The 25,687-nt window shown below is 44.5% G+C and overlaps 1 protein-coding gene across 2 annotated transcripts in view; it reads right to left on the bottom strand.

Annotated features, from left to right (window-relative positions):
• The window catches only part of TTYH3 (tweety family member 3), a 79,679-nt gene extending 60,053 nt beyond the window's left edge, over nt 1–19,626 (bottom strand). For both annotated transcript variants that reach the window (XM_065644937.1, XM_065644938.1), the window contains exon 1: nt 19,443–19,626. In XM_065644937.1, the coding sequence (XP_065501009.1) occupies nt 19,443–19,565 (123 nt within the window). In that variant the 5' untranslated portion in view covers nt 19,566–19,626. The remainder of the gene's footprint in view (nt 1–19,442) is intronic.
• Between the last annotated feature and the right edge of the window lie 6,061 nt (nt 19,627–25,687).

The following is a 25,687-nucleotide window of genomic DNA, read 5'->3' as shown; positions in this document are numbered from 1 at the left end:
TATATACCACCTTAGACTTCTGGGCGGTTTAGGAATTGCCAGCCATAGCACAGTCCACCTTTGCTGTTTGCAGCACAGCCCGTTGCAGAACCCAGAGACCCAGCGCAGCCGCAAGCAGAGGTTACCAGTGCACAGCACATCATCACTTTCTCCTCTGCGTTATGCAAATGCCATTTCCAGCATGCATTTCAAAAATCAGTCACGGCCTGCCTAGCAGAAGCAATTTGTGGATGTTTAAATAAATACCTGCCACTCTGTAGACAAATAGACTCATTCTTCAAACATTCTGATAGCAAATACAAACCATGCAGCAAAGTTTGGACTGCATGTAACTGGTTTTTCAATGTGCTAACATGCAAACCTGAAGTCAATTTGTTTGCATGGACTTCTACAATTTAATGGTGGGGGGGGGGTTGTTGTTTTTAAACAACTTTAAACTTTTGTGCAACTTGTAAAGAAAGTGACAATGGTCTTCTCTTAGACCCCTCGAGCATATCCAAGCACTTGCATGTTGAAAAAAAACAACAAAAAATAATTTTAAAAAACCCTCAACAAACCACACAGGACTTGAGAACAGCCTGTTTTTCTGGGTTATTAGAAAGAACAGTCTTTCCAAACACAGCACAAGGGAGGAAACATTTTGTAATGCTTCACAGTTCCCAGAACAAAGAGTGACCTCTTCTAGCACTAACCCCGTCTGCAGGTTGCAGGCTCGGACACCATCAAATCCCTCTGCAATTCACAGATGCACAAGAGGAAATGGTGACACTTCAGGCGGTCAAAGCTTCCCTGTTAAGTCCGGGATTGAAAAGTGTGCAAGATAACAGAATTAGAAGTCACCCGGTCGTAATTTTAGCAGGAAATGCTCTGCTCTTATCAGCATTACTTCAAGCCACCCCTATTATACTAATCAAGTAACTTGCGAACACCAAAGCGCCCTTGATAGAGAGGGCCATTGTCGAGAAATAAGAAGTCCTTCAACATTTGTTTTTGCAGCAGCTACATCTGGGGAAGACATTACTGCAAAGCATCTACCTCTCAGCAGAGCCCAACTTGGATCAGTTTGAGAGGCAGAAATGCAAACACCATATGCTTTGCTGAAGCTTTAGCTGCTCGGAGCTTCACAGACCCGTGTCTCATCAATATGTGCCACGCCAGACCTCTGTGCTAACCGAACCGCGTGTGTCACTTGGACACAGCCATCGAGCAAGCTTCATTACCTGGGACTGCTGCTTCAAAGCTGGGCCTAGGGTACTGGTGTTAGCACTGAGATAACAGCAAACAGCTCCCCTGTTGTTATTGTCACACCTGATAAGCGCAGAGAGGCGAGCCATCATCCCGACAGGCCTTCCTCTGGCATCGCTGTGCTTTTAGGACCATTCAATGCATGATTTACATACTGCTACTAATGCAGAGGTGCACTAAATGCCAGCTTTTGTGTAGGAAAAAAGGTGACCCCCACCAGCTAAAAGCATAATTTGTGCCTTTTATAAAGGCGCTGACTGCAAATTGGTTGCCCCACTTGTGATCAGCTTACCCTTTGCAATCTTTCACCTTGTATTTCATTGGGAAATTTAAGCTACTTTGGACACTTGCTGTTGACACAAGGACTTTCCCCATTTCTCCACCGACTAAAAGGGTATTCATCTCACCACTGCGCTTCTGCATTTTGAAAGCATCACATCCACCAAAGGACAGTCTCACCAGTCAGCAGCCCTGTGCCTTTGACCTTGAAAACCCTGAACACTGAAGCCTTCCTTCAGACAGCAGCAGCAACCCTATTCACTGAGGACAAAATTATAAAGAACTAGAAGAAGGAAGTATCTTCTCTTTCACATCCTAAATTGGCTGGTAGTTCTCCCCTCACAGCGTAATCCTGAGCTATGCTTCCCACCGACCACTTCTTTTTTGTCTCTAGCTAGGCATACTGTAATTACTGTATATACTGCATATTTATGTGTCTTCTCAATGCTACCTTTACATTAATAACCAGTACTGGAGATGAATCCTTTCTATCCATGGAGAATTACACCAAGCCAGCAGCACTACAGCTGAAGAGCTTAACAGGTCAAGTCCAAGGTGTTGCACAGCCACTCAATAAACCTCAAGGGAAAGGCTTCTTCACTCAGAACAGCTGCTGTGAACACACCACCATCATGACATCTGCATCTGGCACAAGAGCAGTGCCGGAGCAGGACCCAACAAGCAGCAGCACCAGCTGGAGACCCAGGCTGCAGCGCCCCTGCTCCCCAGGTCCTCACGTGCTGTGCGAGGGGCTTTAACTTCTAACCACAAACCAGGCTCTTTTCCTCCAACATCTTTACAAGTACTGACTGGCAGAAGAGCGGCAGATTTTGGATTACAGTGTGTTTCAGAAAGAATACCCGGGAGTGCAGACTCTTCACTCTGCTGCTTAATTTTTCATCTCACACTTGGGAAGAGAAACACAGCCCCCTGACACTCGAAATATAAGGAGGGATCCAGCAAAAATGAAGAAATACAATGGACAACCACCACCAGCTGCCTCGTCCACTATTACGCACTCACGTACCGTGGCACTTTGAGGCGACACAGAGTCAGGACAGATTTCTGGGCTGTCGGCTCTTGGAAAGGACTATTTAATCCAGGCCACAGCAGAGCAGTGGGCAACTCCTGCTATGAACCATCCTTGTGGTTTCTCTGACCTTTGTCTTGGCAAGCCACCCAACACACACCTCATGGTGCTTCCTAATGGCTTCAGTGCGCTGTTCGCCATGTCACCAAGGTTGGCCACTTCCACTAAACAAAACAACAACCAAACAAAACAACCAACACGCACAAACAAAACAAAACAACCCCACTCCAGCACAGCCCTCCAGAGAGTGTTTACAGAAACTTTTAAATAAATAAATAAATAAATAAATAAATAAATAAAATGAGCTATTTAAAAACAGCTGGTACCACTGCCACCAGATCAGCATCCTGAAGACAGAGGTTCCCCAATGCTGGATGCAGAAATACATGATCTCACGTCTTTTGGCTGTTGTGGCTCCTGAAACAATTCTCAGCAGATCTACACCAGGAACTGGTGCTTAGTTACTTATTTGCTGTTTGCCAGCCATCGCCTGCTTTGTTCATTTTTAAGTCGGTGTCTTTCAGTTCACTGCTGCAGCTGGGTGAACCTCCAGGCAGCTCTCTCGACTGGTGAATCACACTCCTTAGCTTTGTAACAACCTTCGGCGTTAATACCCACATTTATCTTCATAGTTAACTTTGCATTTGAAAATAGCCCTTCTGAAGCACCAAGTATGTTGTTAGCTGAACAGATCTGCAGTTAGCCTATTTGGAACATTATCACAAAGTGGGATTCACCAATTCATAAGTAGAAATCCCCCAGGCTGTTTATGAACTCTCCTGTAAGAGATGCCACAGAGGGGAGCCAGGTAGATCTTTTTGTATTTGAGTAGTTTTATACATATTTTTCAGCCAGGTTGCACCAGACATTCAGCTTGCACTTGAAATCTCAAACTTGAGATCCATTCTTCTCTACACACAATTCTTCTTTGTACTCTTTATAGACAGGTATTTTAAGCCACATTTGTGAACTTAGTTTCAGAGAGTATCCTAATCGGGAACAAAGAGAAGTGAAAACTATAAGCTCCAGTATAGGACTCATAATACCTCTTACCGAAGCTTATTCTCTAATCAAGTGAGGCTGGCAGACCTCACCAAGTACAGGACCAGCAGTATAAATACATGCACTGCAATTCTCTGAAGCTAGAAAGAAGAGAGCCATGCTCCATCATATCCTTTGTATCACCACTAGTGATCACAATCCCTTCCTACAAACTCAGCTCGCTAAAAGCACCATCAACAAGAAAAGTAGTTTGGGCAGCAATACAGAATTAGATCCGCTCCAACCAACCACATTAGATTAGTGGGGAACATTATCTGACTCCCAGCCTATACACAAAACTGGATCCTTGACAAGAGACTTTTCACAGCACTTAGGGGCTGGCAGCAGTTGCCTGGAATTCTTCACCCTTTTAGCAGGTGTTAAAGCTCCTGGGAAAAAGCCAAGCAGTACTTTGACTCACTGAAGCAATCGAACCATTCGTTACATCACCCAAACACTGTAAAAAAGTGAGCGCGTTTCACTAGAAAGAAGTTTTGAGCAGCCCCAAGACAAGATACCCTGAAGCCACAAAGTAAATATCTGCAATAACTCTCGTGTCTTCATGTTGCTTTTTATTGAATGAAAGCAAGTGGTGCATAAACTGCGGAACAAAGTAGAGCAGGGCATCTGCTCAAACACTCTTATAAAGCATTCAGTAACTGTTCTCACTTAACTCTATGCAGCATAAAACCCACCACGATACCTCTGGCAGTAACTGCGTGCAAGTAAAGTAGCTCTCTTTCCTTTATGGGTCTGCAGAAGAATGCCACAAGACACCGTTAGTCTTCATTGCAGAAGGAACGAAAGAGAGAAGCTTTTGATTTTGCTGGTTCTTCCCATCATCTTTAACAATAAAACAGACAGCTCAAGTTTCTACTAAAAAGAGAAAGCAACCTTGAATGCATATTGAGAGAGCATTTTAATTTAACTCTACAAACAGTACTAGTGGGGAAAAAATGCAGTACTTTGTAGCAGACAAACCTTACTCTCTCCAGGCTGGGGGGTAAGGGTGCTCTTGACAGAGGAGTGGAAAGAAGGAAGGTGGGAAGAGAGATGGCTAGAATACATCCCTGGTGCCCTTTGGGTTTAATCACGCCACCTGAGACACGGCAGCCAGCCACACTTGCACCTTGGGATTGGCAACAGGCTCTCTGAAAGGTTTAGCTTGGTTTACTGACACCACAGATTCACCTTCTTAAGGCCTCACTGCATTAGTTTAAGGACACAAGTCATGCTACACACATGCCTGTGTGCCCTTCCTCCTCCTGTCCTCCTGGTGACACAGCCCCAAGGTGCCATGCAGCAGCCAAGAAGGACACTGCTCTCTGCACAGATGTCACTGAATTTACCCTTTTTCGCCCCATGTTAATGAGGGTATTTACATGAGGGGATACTTCCTAAATTCTTTGTGCCCTCCATCCTTATTAGGCACCATAATCCCATTTATGACATGCTGGTTGCTATGGAAGCGATTATACTGTCACTGCATTGTACCTACAGGCGGAAAATGTGTAAGTGAAGGAACAGGAGCAGGTTTTTGCATGCATTTGAAGACATGATAGTGCAATCCCCATGTAATGACTAGGAGCTTTAACAGTGGCTTCTGGAGGCAGACTCTGACCACAAGGAATAGCATGGCATCAAGTTTTCATTTGGTTTTCTCCTAAAAAATCAGGTGTTTCATTTTCCTGTCACTGGCTCCCACTATTTAATTCTAGACAGTGCCCTACGGCTGAACAGTACAGTCCCAGCCACTTTCCCAGGACCTTGAAATTTTTTCGGCACTCAAAACACTATCTCCTTAGTCCAAAGATCACAGCGAAAGAAGTGACAAGATCATATAACCAAGCTCCACAACTCTAACTGCCCTTTAGTTGATTACTGTCTCTTACAGAGCAAGGATTCAGAGAGCAGAGGCAAGAGAGACAGCCCGTCTCAGATCTGACACACTCGGTGAGACGCATGACTAACCCAGCTCGAGCTCGCCGAGCAGGACAGCGTACGTGCCTGGAATGAGTAACCTCACTTTTTACCAGGGGCACAAGGATAGGGAGCTATCTGGGTGCTGCCTGGAAGTTAAACACAGGACAGCTAAGAGTGCAGCATAAATAGCCTAAAACCCCCGTTCCTTGCTAGCAGCTGGGAATCAAACAAGATGCTTTACTACCTACCAAGACCCCACTCAGTGACACTGGAAGGGGTTTAGATCTTTAAAGCCAGGGTTGTACAGGGAGACAGCAACCCAAGTACAGCACTGATGCTCACATGCAGTGGCTAGCACCGCCACAGCTGATGTATGGATGGATGCATCCCTCTGAACTCTTGCTGACCTATAGCACAGCTTCAGCCACCAGGACACCTATCTAGATCAGGCAATACAGGAATACTGCAGGAGAACCCAAAGAGCCATTGAACAACCCAAACCACAGCTGCACCAAGAACAAGATTCTTATCTCAGCATAGTTAATGCTGTGACTACAAGAAGAATACAAGGCTTGCAGTTAACATCAAACTTTGCACCATATAATGCTTCCTTACTGTAGCATGTGAACGATGCTGCAGTTCTGTTTCACGTGTCCCATTCTAACAGAAAAAAATATTTCTCAATGAGAATAAATCTGAGGACTACATTGTAGTTTCCAGAAGCTCTCAGCCCTGTTTACAGTTAACCTGTGCTCATAGCGTATGGGAGAAACCACACACTGATCAACATCCAAGTGCAGCTCAGGATCTCTGTTTTACCAAGAGAAGTGACTTGTCAAAAGGCAACAGCACGTCAAAGGCTAGTCAAATACATCCCCAAGGACAAAAGCCTTGTAGGACTCGTTTTAGCATCAAAGAAGTGGTGATGTATCTGTTTGCGAGAAGGAAGTAAAGAACCAAATTGCTGGTGGATCCCATCTGAAGGCACAGGTGTTGGAAAGGAAGCTCAGCGTTCACTGCATCAGACATCAAGCAGCAAATTTCACTTCAGAAGGCAAAAGAAACACAGGCACGCCTGGTTTGAACTCAAACCTTGATAAGCATTCAAATACTGTCCTTGAAACTGGTTCTTTCTTAGGAACCTTATATTTAATTTGCTGTATCAAGTAATCAAGATCATTCTTACTGAAGCCAGCACAAGTAAACCAAACCTAATAATTACATTAGTGCTGAAAGTCCTGCTCATAGGTTATACCTGCAGAACTACATAGCACCTGTTGGATATGCCACTGGTGTGGTACAAGAGGTACATCTCCTCCCAGTCCCAACCGCAGCTGAGATCAGCAGAAGATTCAGATGTACCCACCAAACAGTGATCTGCAGTCCTCGTCAGCCCTGGGAACATGTTAACAGGTGGGTCAATCACAGGCAGAAGACGCAAAAGTGAGTAAACAGCTATTAAATGTATTTAGGTGCAGTAATAAGACAAGCAGCAGTCTCACGGAGCAACATTTTCTTGAGAACAAAATTAACGGCAATGAAATACTATAGCAGACAATTGAATTTTAACAGCTGCAAAAATGTCCACACAAACACTACAAATGTCAAAAGGGCGCTGAAGTGAGACACACATGACCCAGAAAGCAGCTGGCTCAGTATTTCAGACTTAAGATAGGAGTACACAGACAAAAAGAATTAACACACCAAGGAGGGATTAGGGTAACAAGATCCCCACACCTTCTCATCATCATCTGCTGGCAGAGGAGGAGAGTTCACAGCTTGTCCCTTCCTCCTTCTCCCACAACCTCCACATCGCCCGAGGTGAAAGCTAAGCTGCACTAATAAAAACAGCAGAGCTAGTGTAAACTGTCCAACCTTGTTATTTACACCTCAGCAGAATGCTCCCAGCATCTACTATCACTCACACGGCTTCTCCAAGACCCGCCTGCTAACACACAGGCATTGGAAGCACATCCCAGAGTACTGCTCGTCCACATGGAGAATCTTGTCAACAAGACTGGACATATTCTTTATACATCGCCTTTAGTTTACCCTTTAGTATTAAAGCATTTTAAATGGTTTTGAGGAACTTGTGTTTGAAGAGATTTTAACTTGCAGCAGGTCAAGCTGCAAAAGCTGGAAAAAACCCATGTAGTGCTCAAGAGGCTCCCTGGTCAGCCTGTTAGAGCCTCAACCTGCCTCAGAACGCGGTCTCCAAGACCAACCAAGAACTTTACTTGGCTGTACTTATCAGAATGAAAGGCTGTTTTAACCTTGTAAATTTGTTGCATCCACTAATTTGTCTACTCAGGTTGATTCAACATCTGTTGTCTAACCTATAAGAATTTATATACATATATAAGGAATGACCAGTGATACAACATATTTGACCTCACTGACCAGGGATGAAACCCTGTCCTACTCAAGCTCTATGCACTACTCTGTCTTGTAAACCGACGATAACCCAGACTGCGTGGGGGTAGGACGAGAAGGACAAACAAAAAAACATTGGTCACATTTTGAAATACTAAAAGGCACACAGGAAGCATTGTACAGTGTTTTTAAAATAGCACTCTCATGCAAAGTGAAGACTTCTGTTTAGCTACAGGAGAAGTGTCAAGCAAATCATTCCATTGTCACTGGATGTGCTATCTGTGCTTTCCACTAAATCTAGACAGAAAAAGGCCCAAAATACAGCTGATCCATTTTTTCCTGCCACCTACTACAACTGAAACGGTTTCCCTCTTAAGGAAGCATGAACATTAATACTTGCCATTGACTAGAAGTACCTCTAATCTAGTCTTGTGCAATAGCTCCCATTTACTCAAGTCCAAGGTGTTCAGTCCAACCTTAACTCAAGTCTAAATCCTAAGAAAAAAAAACAACCTGTCCTTTTAATCATATCTGTCCAAGCCCAGTGACAGAAAACTAATCTCCATCCCCAGTCTTTCCCTAGGTCTGTGCCTTTCAGTATTGCTTGCACTTGACCGCCTGTCAGTCCAAAGTTAAATGGAGATCATGTTTTCAGGGTCTACCATTGCATTCACAGCGATTGTAACTACAAGTAGAGTTGCAATGGGGTAGAAATAACAAGTCCTTCCCTGAAGTCCTCTCAGCCTTCCCTCTAGTTCTCCTTCTGAGGGAAAAAAAAAAAAAAAAGAAAGAAAAAGCACAAGTATTTCAAAGATATCAGAAGGAATACTGACTTCTCCTAAGACCTTAGTCATCTGTTGCCAGAGGTCAGCCACACAAATCAGTTCTGTAACTTACCCTCTTTCTTATTTAAGAAACAAGAAGAGACTACAAAATAGTGGAAGTTTACTATCTATTTTCTTCCCCAGAAGACTCAAGAAAAAAAAAAGTACCTGGTACTTTTTGTTGTAAAACACTTGGCCATGCCCTAATGCCTAAACAGCAAAACCAGCACTGTTTGCAAAGCCTTCAGCTGCTCCTGTTACACTCTTATTTCAAAATTCCCCCAGGTGCTAAAGTTTTAAGAAAATATGTTTGCATAAGTTTTCATTAGATTGTACTTCCTCCTGCCTCTTCTTGAAAGTTACATTATTACACCTCCCAAGGAAAAAAAGAAAAAAAAAACCAAACATTTTTAAGCAGGACAACTCCACCCTTCCTCTTAGTTCAACACCAGGAGGGAAGATTAGCCTGAGATCAGCCCCTACACATTCACAGCTCCTTCCTTCATTTCTCTGCCCTTACACGTTCCTCACCAAAAAACAAACCAAATCAGAGCTCACCACATCTGCATTTGCCAAAAATCCATCATTTCTGCAACTGATGCAGCACAGCTTATTACAGCTGCAAATGTTCCTAGGCTCTGATAATTATAAGCCCATGGCTGGGTGTCTAATTAAAGGAGGAATGAATTAATGAGTTTTATCAAAGGCTTTTGAGTCACCATTATAATTCTCACCCTTAATTGGCAGCAGGACATTCAAAGGACAGCGTGAGCAGGATCAGGAGCAGAGAGGGGGAATAAACCACCCCCAGCCGACGCTTCCCCCATCACGTCACTGTCATTCAGACCCCAACAGCCAGATCGAACCCAGCGGGAAAACGCCTTTTGGGCAGCTGAATACAAAAAAAACGCTTCCTGAGGCGGCCACAAAGCACACACCGGCCTTTGAATGCCGAGAAGCGGCGAGATGCCGGCGAGGGGCTGTGCAGAGCGCTGACTCCACCGCTCTCATTCATCCCCGGCCCCAGCCCCCACCCAGCGCCGACAATTACAGTTCAGTCTCAGGCTCCCGAGGAGGCAGAAATTGAAAACACGTTTTCATTGAAGCACAGCTTGAATTTCATGAATTCCATTACTCTCGACTTTCTCAGCATTTCCTGGAGTGAACACTGTAAAACAAGGGAGAAAGGCAACACTCGCATGCCATCCCTCTGATCATGACTGTTCGAGGAGATACTACAGAGGCACCTGCAGCAAGGAAGCAACATGAGGAAGGACTGTTCCTAAAGTGAAGAAAATAAGTATATCCTAAACATATTTTTATGGAGGAAAGAAAGTAACTGCCAGAGGCCTCAGAACAGTAACATCATCCATTACGACCAGCACTTAAATAGCAAGGCTACAGGCACGGCCCAGATGCGAAGCATCGCAATTTCAGCAATGCAACAGAATGAGTCTCTTCAGCAGACTGAAGAAATCTTACCTACTATAGCGAGTATCAAAATTACCAGTTTATCAGCTACAGGAACCTGAGCACAGTGTCAAACTGCAAGGAAGCTTATCCAAAGAAAAGAGCATGAAGTACCGCGAGGTCATTCTCTGCCCACCGCGTTATTCAGAAATCTACTATTCAACACTACAGCAATTAGAACTATCGGAGAAAACACACAGCACCAAGCAGTGCTTCATTTTTTCCACATGTACAGTCGTAACTCGATCAACTTTGGGATTATTCAGGTTTGCTAATGAAGACCCCATGGACAGTTTTGCTGCCATTACCAATATTCTTAATGGTTCCTTCACTGACATTCTCTTTCCCCTCTCTTCTCCCCCAGCTTGGGCCTTATCTGAAGGAGCATTACATCATCTGCCGCACTGAATCCTCCTTGTAACAGACACTATTATGCATCTGAAGTGCCTCCATTTGGATTTTGGTGTTATTTTGAATCTCAGTGTTGAATAGAAGGCTTGTTTAAATTCTCTGCATGAACAGCAGCATTTTATAGACTGAAAAGGGTGTCCATGCACAGACACCAACACTGGCATAACAACATGGCTGGATGTGTTATACGTTTGTGAAACATCCATTCCCCACATTCCCATTTCCCCTTGTCCAGGAATAAGTCCAGCATTGTTAGGACTGACTAGCAATATCTTTCATCCCTAATTTCACACTACAAAAGACTTTCATGCATATGCACGTGTGGCACCATTCTGAGATATATCAGCCAGAAAAAGCATTTAGCAGTGACTGAGGAAATCACAATCTGAGGGTGCAACTCCAGTTTGAGTGAGGGTGAAGGGGGTGTCAGCCCTTTCCCCTGGCTGCTTTCAATGCTGCTCTTACTATTGACCAAAAAAATGTTCATTTGTTAAAATAATAACTTAAAAGAAGTTTCGCACATTACATGGCTGTAGCAAGCAACTTGATAACCATGTGAAAGCACAATTATAAATGTTACCCTCATATCCAAGCGCTTAGAGATGGGAATTGGTACAAGTATCGTGACTGAGTTACACCAACTGCTGTGACCATGTATTGCATGCTAACCTACTTTTTTTTTTTTCTTTTTGGCAAGAGAGAAGCCTTGCAGCCTGAAGCACACAAATTACTCCTTTGCAAGAACACGCACATTTGTGGCTTACCAAACCTTAAAGCTCACAATTATAAGATCAGACTCAAAAACGACAAGTGGTTCATTACCCAGAAATCTTAAAAAAAAAAAAAAAAAAGGACACATTTAAGATTAAAGCATTAGCATGGAAGTGCACTGCGTTTTGCTCTTTCCTAATTCATCTAATATGAAATAAAATAAAAAAAAGAAATAGCACCAGCATGGCACTGCCCCATAGTGACTACTCACTAGATACCCAAGACCCTTTCACCACGCAGCAAAGTTATTTCTGGTCTGGGGATAAACATAACCAATTCCTACTTTTTCACCACTGCAATAAAACCCACAGTCTCAGCTACTCATTGAAGTGGAGGAAAGGGAAAGATTTCTAACAATAATGGCTTTTTTGCCTTTTTTTTTTTTTTTTAGACTGTCATTGGAGTGCATCCCCAGAACTAAAAACCTTGCACGAACTTGATCCTCCTTAATTTTAGCTCGCCTACGTTGTTAATCACCACCATCAGCTAAAACAAAGAACTGGTAGGATGACATACCCAGAAAGTACAGAGAAGCCTTGCTGAGAGAGGAGCAGGGTTACTAGGTGTTGGGCTTGGGGTTTTTTTAATTATTATTAGAGAGAACTCTCCAGCATACATCAATACGTTCCCAAGCATTTGGAGTCTTCCCCATGTCTCAAAAGTGAGACTTAAAGTTTAGTACAGAAGGTAATCCTGAGTTACTCAAGTCTAGTCTGAATCTCAGAGCAAATAAATTCCCAGACACCATGTCCCTTCTCCCAGCTATGGGAATTACAGTCAGTTGAAACCAAGCCAAGTTCTCCTGCCCACTCAAGGGGAATGGGAAATCTCAACTTAAGTGGTGGAAAGTTTACTACCAAAAGATAAAACAGAAACAAAAGGAGAACTGCCAGTCATCAAGAGGCTAGCTGCAAACGAGATGCTGACTCTCCTCCACCTCACGGAAATTAAGAGTGAGCACCATCTTACTCAGTGCTTGCTTGCAGCCACCCAAGCATATTCACTTCACATCAAAGAACGTCAAAGAATGACTTCAGAAGAAACATTTACCATTGCTTAGTCTTCAGCATACTGATCCTTATGGGTACAGAAGAGTCCTCAGAAAGGAGTCAGAGAGCTGACCAGGCAAAGCTCTGTCACAATAGTGTCTTACACCATGAATACAAACAGCACAAACCATTGATTCGGGACTTCAGCATGTCAACCAGTAAGTGTGCTGGTGGGGGGAATGGGTGGTGGAAAAGAGATGTAAAATTATTCTTGTCCTAGAAGAGGAAAAAATATATATATGCCAAGGGATTGGAGGGTGCTTGTCCCTCCAACTGTCTGTTCTAAACAGCCCTGTGTCAAGAAACCTGATGTGACAAAGACTTTGTCTATAACTTTTGTCTATCTCATTCTCAATAGACGGATTTTTGTTTACAGGTTCAAAAATAAATCTAATCCCCCAAATAAAAGTAAGAGATCAAGAAGACTTGTGGCACAGCTCCTTAATCCACATTCAAAGCCTTGGGATTAAGTCAGAGGAAAGCACCTGACTTCCCACCCTTAATCTCCAGAGTCATCCCTAATGGGATATGTTCTTCTGCGTGAGAATTTCTCACTTTCCCTAATAATGAAAAATAAGGAACACTAAAAATCCACATCAACATCTGCTTGAAGCAATGCTTGTTTTATTGCATCAACATTTAAACAAAGGCTTTTTGTTAACCTGAAGAGTACGGATTTTCCTCTGTTCAAAAGGGTATTAAGAACTGAGGAAGGAAAAAAAAAAAAAAAAAAAAAGAAGAGATGGTAAAACTGAACTGATTTTGACTAGTCCTTTCTCCAGAACACTAGTGATCAGCTTTGCAGCTGGACACCGAGATAAGCCTCCTAAGTAGCTACAGCCTTTTGGTGGCAAACTGAAGGTTACAGACCCTCATCTGCATTTGCAGTTCCTGTTTAGACTCCCTTTTTCTAAAGCAAATCCAAAATACAAGATCCTTGGATGTCAGCTCCTCCCAACCAATAAATACTTGTGTGCATACAGGCAATTGCAATATATAGGCAGCGCTCAGAGGAAGTGGATGCATTACTCAAGATTTACTTCATAAGTACTTAAATCCAGACCGAGAGACATAAGCTGTTATGCTCATGTAGGAAAAGAAAATACAGCATTTTCAAGAGGACAAATGTTGTCTTGGTGCAGAAGCACCAAGGTGCCAGCAGCTGGCCACCACCTGCCCAGACTAACGCTTTTAAGTCTGGTTCTAGGCTTCCAGCTACGACCAGCATGATACCTTCAGAGCACCATGTGCTGCACAGAGGTCTCCTACGACTGGGAAGCTCACCAGGCCTGGCAAAGGATTAACACTTCTAGGATTCTGCCTAGAAGGAGCAAGCCTGGTTTACAGGTTCGCACACTCGCTATCTCCTTCCCTCCTCCCCCCACAACGTGTTTCACGTTTCTCCAAGTCACCTTTTACCCCTCTGTGTGTACTTAGGTCTGCTGAAACCATACATTCAGAACAGTCACTGTTTTTAACTCAAGTAATCTACAGTCAGGGTTTCCAAAACTGTCAGTTCTCCGGAGACCATCTGAAAACGTAGCAGCACAGCACGGGTCAGCAAAAAAGTAAGGCTGCAGACAGAAAGCTGGCAAAAGTTGACTTTTTTTCTTGTCTGTATACCATAAGCTGCAGCACGACTGGATGTTTCGTCAGCAGAAACCGTTGTATGTCTACCTTTGGTAAAAATCAGCCATCAAAGATTGTCCTGATTCTACATTTTTCATTATGCTGCAGTTCCCTAGTAAAGGCTCTTCCAGACCAAGGAGGAATCAGACTACAGCAACAATTTGCTGGTAAGAGATATTACTGCATGGTTACTCATGCAACTGAGACTGATGAGTAAAGGGAAGAAGGAATTTACCATCAGTTGTTAAACACCTAAATGCAACTTTATTTTAATCAGAAAACATTGGATTCTACTAACCTCGGTCAACTAACCTTTCTGGAAATACAAGCAAACCCGTGCTACAGCAGGAGAGCTGATCAGATCTTGGAAGTGGTCTATCTATTCTTGAAAGAAACCTTCAGTCTAACCCCCTTAAAAAAAGGCACATTACCCTCTGACTTTAAGCCAACTAGACAAAAAACACGCCATCCAACTTTACTAATACACATGTTTCCAATTTATGGAAAGGCTCTTGCTTTCAGAATTGAAATAAGACGCCAGTACAGTAGAGGAAGTTCTAAAACAATCTCTCTAATCCAAGTTTTTTGGCAGTTTAGGCTCCAGCCAAGAAATACTTCCAAAGATGACATTAACTGTTATGTGTAGGGAAACAGCCTCACAGAGCCAGAAAGTACCTGACTGAATTAATTCCCTGCTGAACCCTTGCCTACAGGTTCAAGCACACATGCCTGGAGTTTGCAAGCCAAGAAAAGGGAAACATTGTTAGGCTTACAGAGCACCTTCCACTGCTGGATTCCCCCTCAATGCCCTTACATTAGTAGAAAAAGAATATTACAGCACAAAGCCACTGACAGATGTATGAAAGGAAACTCCTGGGTGACAACACTAGAGACCATCTCAAAACCAAGGACCAGAGCGTACCCCTGTTCTTATCAATGCGTCCTTTAGTGAGGTTCTGCATCTTAACTGGTGTGAATCGATCATCCAGCCTTTTTCCAAAGCACATACAGTCACCGTTGCACCTACTACCTGTGCATTTGCAGTTCCGACTCTTGCAGAAACAGCACAAGAGCGGTGCAAGGAACAAGTTCCAAAGACACTGGAGAATTTTTATTCCAGCCTGATTCACACATAACCCATGCATTTACACAGATTCAGGTCAACGTCGTCATTTCCAGCAATTAAGAAAAAGCAGAAATTCAAGTCAAAGTAATCCGCAGCTTGGCTTTTATAGCCTCTTTTCTTCTTCACTGTTTATAGTACACTTCTCAGCACACAGGGAGACTCTAGAGCTACAATAAAGTGGAGTAGGCTACTTTTCTGTCAGTACCAAAGACACACTGTCTCTATCATATATCCCATCACCTGTTGTTGTACTGCATTAAAAAGCTATTCAGCTTTTCTACTTCTTTCCAGCATGTCACGTCCACGCTACCTCAAGGCTCTTAACCAAATCTACCCTGAAAAACAGAGTGAATTCAATGCCATGCAACTAACTAAATCACAAATAGAAATACTTACATTACTAAATAGCTTAAACTAGTGACAACGTCAGTCTCAGGACCCTTTTACAGGCTGATTAACTGAACCAGAAAGTAAGTGGACAGTACTAGCAAGACCATCATCATTTATTCAGCAGCAAATGATGCAGTGACCAGAACTGGAATTAGTGTGATGCTGTGAGAAGGAACACGAGCTTTGCTCCATTTTTACATTCCCTTCACTCTGGAGTTTGTGACTCACTACACAATGAAAAGGCTTTGCAGAGCACTGCAGTATGACTCAGATGAGCATACAGCCAGAACAAAACTGATCATATCAAGATATCTTCAAACCCCAATGATTCATGGGAGGATTAGGGAAAGAACTGGTCTGATAAGATCCTCTACAGGGATGACTTTATGGAGCAAGTCCTGCAAGCAGCACACGAAGGCAGCTCTGGCAGGACTCACCAGCACACCAAACCCCTGCGGAAAGGGGATCACAACCCCAGCTCGTTCTACATTGCAGCTCACCGACATTCCCCTAGAAAAAGGAAACAACCAGTTGTACTGATGTCCACAGCTTGTCATGGCAGAAGCGAAGCATCTGAAGGACATACATACATTTTTAAACAAGCTAGTCCAGAGAGAAAGGATCTGTTCCGCTCTTTCACGTTCACAGACACTGTTCTACTCTCACGCAACAAGATACACTGTGGGAGAAGATAAATCGTAAGTAATACCGAGAGAGAGTGTCTTAGAGACCGACTCAGGTGAAGGAGGTACGCAGCCAAAACCTGCAGCTGCATTGATCTCAGGCCTTGGCAACAACATTGCCGTGTTTCTCATGCTCTCAGACAAAGGGAGGAAGCCCCTGTAAGTTGGTACACAATGGAAACGGCCGCCTTGAGACAGCCCGGTGCACAGCGGGTGTCCCTCCTGCTCCGTAGAAAGGGACCTGCATGGGACAGAACAGCATAACTAGCCATTAGATCAACGTCCTTCTAGATATTCCCCATCAACCAGGGTCCCAGAAGACACGACAAAGACCAAGACTTCAAAAACTGGCAGTATTTGCTCATCTACGAGCTAGACGTGCTTCAGAGGGGTTTTGGGGGACAATAGCTTGTCTGCTGCTTCAGTGGAATAGTGGCTTGTGCATTACGGTAATCCTCGCTGGGCAGAGGTGGAAAGCCTGTTAGATCAGCAGCCTCCTCACCTGCAGGCGCACGTGGCCCTGCAACCAGCGACACGGCGACACTCGAATCCAAGCCACCGTGTTCCACCTTTGGTTCGAGTGCGACGTTCACTAGACGCGCAGGTTCAAAGCCGATCATCAAAACACAAGAGCAAAACACAGGTAGCTCTTCACTAAGAGGTTACTAAAGAAAACCGTTTTATAAGGAAAGCACTGTTTTCCCTTGGGCATGGGTTGGGAAATCTTTTCTAGAGAAGCAGTGAAGTATCAGAAAGGACACGTTGCTTCCTTCCTTTTAACAAATCAGAATGAGCATGGACACTGAGCCCTGTTGTATGTCTGTTGATGACAGTCTAGCTGCCTGATGAGTTGAAGTCATGGAAACTTAGAGGTATTTTCAGTTTAGTAAAGGTAATCCTTCCTTACTCCAGCTAGGGACACTCTGTCCTTTCCCATCCCCATGAAATCCCAGCCAACATCCCCCACCGACCTCTCTTCAGCCACTGGAGAACTCAAATGCAACATGCAGTTTAACAGTTCATACTTAGGAATCAGGATATCAACCACTAATGGAATAGAAAACAAAAATACATACAATTTGTGCCAATGAGACCTACAAAGAAAATAAAACTATGTGGAATTTAAATTTTAAAAATGGACTTTCCTGTTTTCAGGATGTATATGATCTCAAGCTAAATACAAATGTTCTTAAAGAAAAGGGAAGACTATGCCAGCACAGGCTGCAAACAGAGCAAGGGATGCAAGTTCATAACAAACCTATCAGAAAAAGCTAGAATTCAAACCAAAAAAACCTTCAGAACAATTTAAAGCATGAGAGAGCATTTAGCACTACAGTTCCCACTCCTGGATTAAGTTACCTTGTTTCATTGCATTAGAATTAATCGGCTTGGCTGCGAACTCCACAGTCAACTTGCAGAGCCACAGCAGCTTCATTATATAACCAGTGACACCGATAACAGGGGCTGCGGTACCGGAGCCCGTTTGCTGCCCCTCACCAGTGCCAAAACCAGCAAAGCTGCTGCTACTCCAATCATTCTCTTGACAACAGATGCTTCAGTAATCCAGACACTCAGTTTTTGGATTTGATAAGACGTTTTCTTGCAAGCTGATGTTAAAAGGCTATCTACTACTGTGCAAGAAATCCTTAATATCACCAAAGGAGGTGAGGCAGCTACACAGGAGAACACCAGAAGGCTTTAAATTAGAATATGATTACCATAGAAAAATTATGTGACAAATGAACACAACCCCAGATTGTTGCAAGGAATGCTTTTAAGCAATTTAAGCGAAAAATGGTACATCTGCTGTCTATTCAGAGGTCAATGAGTGCTTGTTTCATGATAACGCGGTCTCAAGAACATCCTTCCGTGAACTCTTAACTTCTGATCTTCAGCATCTCATATGCCTTGTTTTAAAGGCAGCTGCCCTCTGAGGTCATGGAAATGCAGTTAAGCTGCTGTGCAGCGTTACATCTGTGTGTGGCCATCTTGAACTCTGCTAAGCCAAGGGAACTAAAACAAATTAACAAATTGAAGCCCCAAATACCAAAGTTAGGTCAAAAGTCTGGTTTGTTTACTGATTTAAGGATGTTTCTTTGTATCTACCCATTGCTCTTAAATTACATTTCTCACATTTTGCTCTAGTTTCAGCCCACAAATCTGTTCATCTGTTTAAAACAAAACCACAAAACATACTACTTTCTAAAGTATTTGTAATACCTTTTATTTCTGAGATAAACAAGAACCATTTAGATGCCCTAGCCTTTCTGCCTGTGTGCATGATAGGATGCTGCATATATAGGACACCGCAAGTATGTTCAGAAAAGCAAAATGGTGTTTTCAAAACCAGAGATCGTGGCAAAACGAGGCAGCAGAGTCACTGCAGCTCTGTTCCAAGATGACAACAGAGAACACAGATGTTAGAGCACACAGATCCACTCCACAATCATTTTAATTACATGCCTAGCCAACCGAGCCCAGGATACAAGCTAAGCAGCATTAAAAAAAAAAAAAAAAAAAAGTGACACACAAGCATCCTGTGAGCATCTTCCCGTGCACTTGATGCTAACCCTGCTCTCACGCGTTAAGTCATCTGTTTTCCAGCAGGCAGTTAGCTGGTTTCGGAAAGGCACTGCTGGGCTCTCTGCAGGCCGTGGTGATGCGGGGCTGGCGGGTGGACGAGCAGCGGTCCAGGGCAGTGCGGTTATCCCAGCGACGGGCAGCGCAGGGACCCGGCGACGGCACTTGGCCAGGGCTGCCTCCTGCCTCCCCTCCCAGGGGACCACGTTACCTTCTCCCAAGAACTTGGGCTTCCACCAAGCCAGAAGCAGCCCGGGGTTCCTGCTCGCCCTCCCGGGGGGGGATGACCTCCTGGCCCAAGCCAGCAAGCCCCCGATCTGCCCCGACCCAGCGCCCCACCTGCCCCTCGCGGGGCGGACACACACCACACAGCACAGGGAAGGCACGTCCCCCACAGACACCCACCCGAGGAGCCCCAGCCGGCTGGGTGTCCCCGCCTCTTCCCCCTCACCCCCGGGCGGGCTGAGCCCCCAGCCCCGCACAACCTGCGGGGGCACAAACACCCCACGCAGGACACAGCCCCCACCCCCCACACACAGACCCCCTGCGGGGACCCACCTGCTGGTACTCGGCGTCGTGCGGTCGGAAGTCGGCGGCGGTGAGCTCCCAGCGCAGGCTGAGGTGCGGCAGGCGGTGCAGCAGGCTCACCCACCAGGGCGGCGAGTAGCTGACACCCGCCATGGCCGCCGCGCCGCCTCGCCTCACCCCGACCCGCCGGCCATGGAGCGCTCCGCTGCCTCCCTCCCTTCTCACCCGCTCCCCGGCTGGCGGCCCCGCATGGCCGGCAAGCCCCCGCCTCCTCCCGCCGCGCCGCCCGCTCCCTCTTTGTTCGCCGAGAGGCTCCACCGCCTCCGCGCCCGGCACCGCCCGCCCGCTCCCATTGGCGCCGCCGCGCTCCGCCCCGGCCCCCCCGGGCTGCCCCCCGGTTCAGGTGGGCTCCGGAGCGGGACGGCGGCGGCCCCGCGCTGCCGGGTGGTGCTTCGTCCCCCCCCGTGCCTCACCAGCACCAGCACCACTCGTGCTGTAACGTGGCGCCTCGGCACATGGTGGGTGTCGCAGAGGGTGGGCGTCCCTACACCCAGCGTCAAAAGACGCCCCCCAGCACCTTTCCCTCCAAAATAACCCCAAAACGCACCCAGCGCTTCGCTTTCCTGGCTGCCACTGAGGAAAGCACGGTTCCCAGGTCTTCAAGCATCGACACACCAGCCACCCCAGCCAAGAAACGCACCTTGTGCAACACACCTCTGCCCGCAGCACTGGCTCCCTGTTCCTTTCTGCAGCCTATCTTGGCATTTCCAAACACCAGCAGGAAATTTCTAGAAGTACTGGAGTGTCCAAAGGTGCAGATGGGACCCTTGTGCGATTTTTCGGGTGTGCCCAGTCTTCACCTGTTTCATGGAGACATGAAACGCTCTGGTTGAGCTTCCACCATTCTCTCTGCAGCCAAAGGTTTGGCCTCGTACCCTGACCCAAAGCCAATTACAGTGGTTCATTAACTTCAGTGGACTTGGAAGTGTCAGCTTGTTTTGATGACTATGTAAATCAGAGCTGTGAGTTCAACACCTCAGTATTTAGGCAGTAACAGCCTCTCACTGCATAACACAACCAAGGTGTACATAACATTAACAGATCATGTGCTGAGTTCTCTGCAGAGCCCCTCAGACACAACAGCTTTCCCTAGGATTATACTCCGACTCAGTGGGAAAGGCTTTTCATTTCTTTTTAAACAGAACAAAACAATTTTTAGTCTTAAAGGTAAAAAATATGACCATACCCTCTTGGGATGACATCTCAGAAACGAGTAAGTACATAAATACTCTGGATAACAGGTCACTAGATATTATACAGACATCTCTTTTGCAAGTAGTATTTTATTACTTTCCCCAAACTCAGCTAGAACTTTACACTGTCCTCACTAATGCATTTTATAAATAAAGAGAGAAAAAATGATAAAATTGACTATTTAACACATCAGGACCAAATAAGCATATTTCTGCTGATGTTCTGAAATATAACATCAACCTTAACAGCTTTTGACTAGGACAGGATTTTCATATGAGTATTATCAACATAGCTAAAAAGAAATCTTATCATTTGCAAGTAGCATTAAGACACACGTCAGAGAGTTCACAGCCACAGAGTACGTGAACAAGTACAAGATGTACAAGGGTACAAGATATAAGACCTCAACTCCCTCCAGCCTTCTCCAAGAAAAGTTCCTATTTTTCTGCAGGACAACAGCAGAACAACAGCCAATTTTGTTTTCTTCCTTTTTTTCCACCCCCCCCCTCTCCTTTTTCCCAGTACCAGCAAGGATGAGGAGGAAATTGTTTTGAAACCCAGTGATCCAACATACTTCACCTCCAGTTCAAACAACCCAAAGACGAGGCGCTGAGAGACCTCGCTGGGGGCAGGAGATCTCTCTGCACAAGCCACTTATACCACAGACTTTATGCAATTTGGCATTAAAACACTCGTGGCTGGAATCTGTCCTGCAGATGTTACTGCTGCCATGGGCATCTGCAGAGACAGAAAAACCCCACCAGGCTGCAAATCCAAGTACCTTTGTCAGCAAAGTGACGGACACAGAATAGAAGCAGATGCAGCAAGCACTCCACACCGAGATCTTCTTTGACAGCGTTGATGTAAATCGAACTGAACAAAACGTTTTGGAACAAATGACAGAAGTATCTGGATGCTATTAAATGGGGGTGTAAGCACCGGAGCAGCGGTTTGAGGCACCGTGATGGGGGGTAAGTGGGAGAGGGAGCAGGCTCAGCACTGTGTGCATGGTCCTCTCACAGCCACGTGCTGCAGAGACAACTGGATTAAATTACAGCAGAATGAGGATTTGGGATTACGGAGAAACAGAGGCATCAACAGTTTTAATTTCTCCCCTGCATTTATTTATAATGATGTGGGAAAATATGAATATGAAGAGTAAAATTAATTCAGCAAACTAGGAATAAGAGACAAACTGCAGGATGTAGCACTAGCCATATTTTCCATGGTAGGGCACTTGAGCCTGTTGTACCACATCACGAAGCAGTGTTTGCATTTCTTAGATGTCTAGCACCTCTCATTTGATCCTATTCAGGTAATTCTTGATTACATGACAACAAGACAGTTATCAAGGCTCTCATGTTTAGATTAGAGCAGCTTTTTTCCCTCCACACACAAATAGGTACTCTCTGTTTTGGCGAAGCAAAATGAACAAACACACCACTGCTGTGACATCCCAGGAATAAAAACTAACAGTAAATCACCCTTGCATGGAAAGCAGTTCTACGATAACCAAAGCAAACTGCAAATGTCAGCTTGTTAGCTGGTAATCCTGCTAAAAAGTAACCCTGAGAGCCATATTAGTGTTCACTAACTGGCTTTGACATTGGCTTTGCTAAAGAATCACTGGACAAAACAGGCAAACGAGAGATGTTCCAAATTAAAGACAGCAAAGATAAGACTAGTTTAAACCTCCAAAATAAAGCAGCTAGTGCTGTCCCCTCTGCCCTTGAGACCATCGGACAGTCTGCAAAAGCACTCGCAGAAATGCACCATTTTTCACTCTTTGCAAGCTTCTCTCTGACTCCAGACATCCCTACTGCTGACATGATTTCCGCAATGAGAACACCTTTTAGAGCAGCAATCCCATACCCCTGGCTGTTTTTATTCACTATGAAATGAAATAATCCAGCTTTTAATATACTGCGAAGCGAGGAGTCTTCTTCCCCTGACTGACACACCTAATATGCATTATGAAAGGTTTTAGCCAACAATACGGATTAAAAAAAAGAAAAAAGGAAAAAAGAAAAAAAGGAGAGAAAAAGTGCCAGCAGATGGATGAGTTACCCTCTTGAGACAAGGGAGTAAATTACGGGTGGTCAAAGGGAGGTCAGCGAGACACCCGTGTCTCAGCGCTCAGCTGCATCATCTCCGCCCCGCTCGCCTCTGCCGCTCCATCAACTCTGCTCTTCAGGCCATGCTACCTTCTCTCTCAGCCGGACTGGGCCTCTATGAACATTCCCTTTCCTCTCCTCCCAGGGCTGCCTCTGTAATTTTCAGCTGAACGTCAAAGGAAATAACAAAGCCAGGACTACCCTCCAGTCCCCCAGATTCCACTGCCCCCTCCTTGAACAGCCACAACTAGGGCCAGCATAAAAAAGTTCAAGCAAAGTCAAAGAAATCATAAGAAAAGGTTAATTCTGGCGTTTTCAATCCTGAGGCAATACTCTCTCATGTTCTACTGGTCTTTTTATACTTGGTGAGTTCCAGGGAAATGGGTGGAAGAGGTGGAAATCCTATTGCAAAAGCACCTGCCCGCTCCTTTCCTTTCCCCAGAGAGCAATACACAGAACATTCTATTATTTAGTTAATTGCAAAGAAACAATTACAAAGGAACTCGGCAAAAACTCTCTAATCACAGCAAGACCCATTGCAGTTCAGTAAATTAGCAAATAAGTGAATACAAAAAGGAAAGAATAACACAGCTCAGATTGCACTTTGTTCGTTTGTTTTGTTTCTCATAGTTACTGTTTAATTATTTAAGATACCTCTTCATAACATTCAAGTACATTTTGTATAATAATGAAGGTTTACTAGCATAGAAATGCAATATGTGGCTATTAAATATCTGCTGAGAGATGGAAGAAAACTGCCAATTCTGTGTGCAAATTATAGAGGGCCTGTTCAGAAAAAGAGTCCAGGTTAGATAAACAGAAGGTTCTGCCACAATTTGTGTAAGATACAAATAAGGATTATTGCTGGATAATGACAATGCTAAGTAATGTTTGTGCAGAACATTATAAAGGGTACTACAGGCATTCACGGTCCATCCCCTGTTTATTAAAAGCTATTCTTATTTTCTGTGCATATAACTAGAGGCCATTTAAACATAGCCTTTTTTTACAGCAGCACTGTAATCATATGACAGATTTGACGGTACTTCCATTCTAAATTCACGTTACAGGAAAGACTCTCAAGCTCTGTTACATTACCAAAGCAGAGCCTCATCTCTGCAGAGCCGATGGACTGAGGAACGAGATCCAGGCGTGACATTATCTGCCTGACAGTGCGGGGAGGTCAGACAGCCCTTTACAAACAGGCACGATGTCCCTCCTGGTTCTTCCCAGACCATTTTGAGCACCGAGATTTAAGGACACATCTGTTCGTACTACCAAGAGAAGCCCTAAAGGGGCTTATGCAACACCCAACGCAAAGCGTCTTTGAGGCATGCTGGCAAAAACCCTGCCAAACAGAACGGGAGCTGCTATAGTCTGAGCAACATCTTGAGAGGGGAGTATTGTTTATACCCAGCTCCAGTGAGGGGAACACCGCTTTCCTGCAGACCAGAAAAGATGTATGAATGCATACACTCTCAGATCTGAAAAAGGTAATTAGGGCAGCCAGGCAGCAGCAGGGGCAAGAGGAGCAGGGTACAACTTAATCAGTAGACTACAACAGGGTATAGTTAATAGGAACGTAGCAACAATCACCAGTCAAGGCTGTTCCTTTGAGCACAGCGAGGGCAGAATGAGTGCTAAAGGCCACGTGTAAGCAGGAGCCGATGTGCCTTACACGCATCTGAAAATAGGGCAAACATTCAGAAACTGATGTCAGTGCTGTCTCTACCAGGCAAAGAACCACATCAGCAGATGTTTGAAAGAAATGTCAGAGGAACCGACGCAGCACCAGCCCACCCACCATGCCTGAAAATCCTCCCCTAATAACCTAGAGTCCACCACAGATATTTTGCTCTTTGCAGGTCTTAATGATGCCCATAGAACAAATAAAACTTTTTTTTTCCCCTTAGAAGTTCACGTGGGGAAGGCAATTAGTTAGCTGACAAACCTACCATAAGCAGATGCTGCAAATCTTGCGAGAGTCAAGGGCACTCTGACTTCAGATGAAGCCAAAGTATGGCTTAACACAACTAGTGTGAACACTTAATTGTTTTCAACTGAATTCAAGACCAGTCTGCTCCAAGAAATCATATAAAACTTTTCTGTTCATGCTGCATGGCTTACCTCCAGCGTAAGATTTAAAACTGAAGTTTCTGCTGAGACATTCAGAGCATATGTCAATGGAGCAGAGAAGAACAAAACCCTGAAATTTAGATAATATATTACTATATATTATTATATATCAATTATATACATTATTATATATTTATTCTATATTAAGATATATTAATTATATATTAATATATTACTGTATAATTATATATTATCTATTATATATTATAAACATATCATATTAAAATAATATATAATAATAACAACACAGATTGTTTCACCTTGTACTCTCACAGTTGTTTTAGTCCTACAACCAGGACTCCGCTTGATAGAAAGATGACTACAGGATTCCCACGTCTTCACATCAGTTTGCAGGTCTTCTGTGTACATAAAGCAGCACGAGGCTTGCTCTTCCTGGGAGTCCCTAAAGGCTTTTTCAGCGGACCTGGAAAGCAATGCATACACGCATCCCAGTTCCTTCCACCAGAGCTTCATCAACAGCGACAATAACCCAGGTAAGAGGTTGCACTTTAAACTGTAAGCAAACTGCAGACTCCCCTTCTCCCCGCAGCTGACAGCAGACCAGTGTCACCCCATCCTTTGCACATCTACAGCACCACGAAACCCCAGACAGGGAGAGCTCTGTGGCCTTAGCGAGTTCAAACACGGGTTATCTGTTCTGCAGCCCTCCTACCACACGTTTCTGATAAGCATCCATCAATAACATATTTAGGCATGAAAAGTCACCACAATGACTTCTTTTGAATCTTTTATCTGAATTTCACTGGTTTG

Source organism: Caloenas nicobarica, chromosome 14 (assembly GCF_036013445.1).
Source record: "Caloenas nicobarica isolate bCalNic1 chromosome 14, bCalNic1.hap1, whole genome shotgun sequence".
NCBI lineage: Eukaryota > Metazoa > Chordata > Aves > Columbiformes > Columbidae > Caloenas > Caloenas nicobarica.
This window is presented reverse-complemented; position numbering and strand designations above follow the sequence as displayed.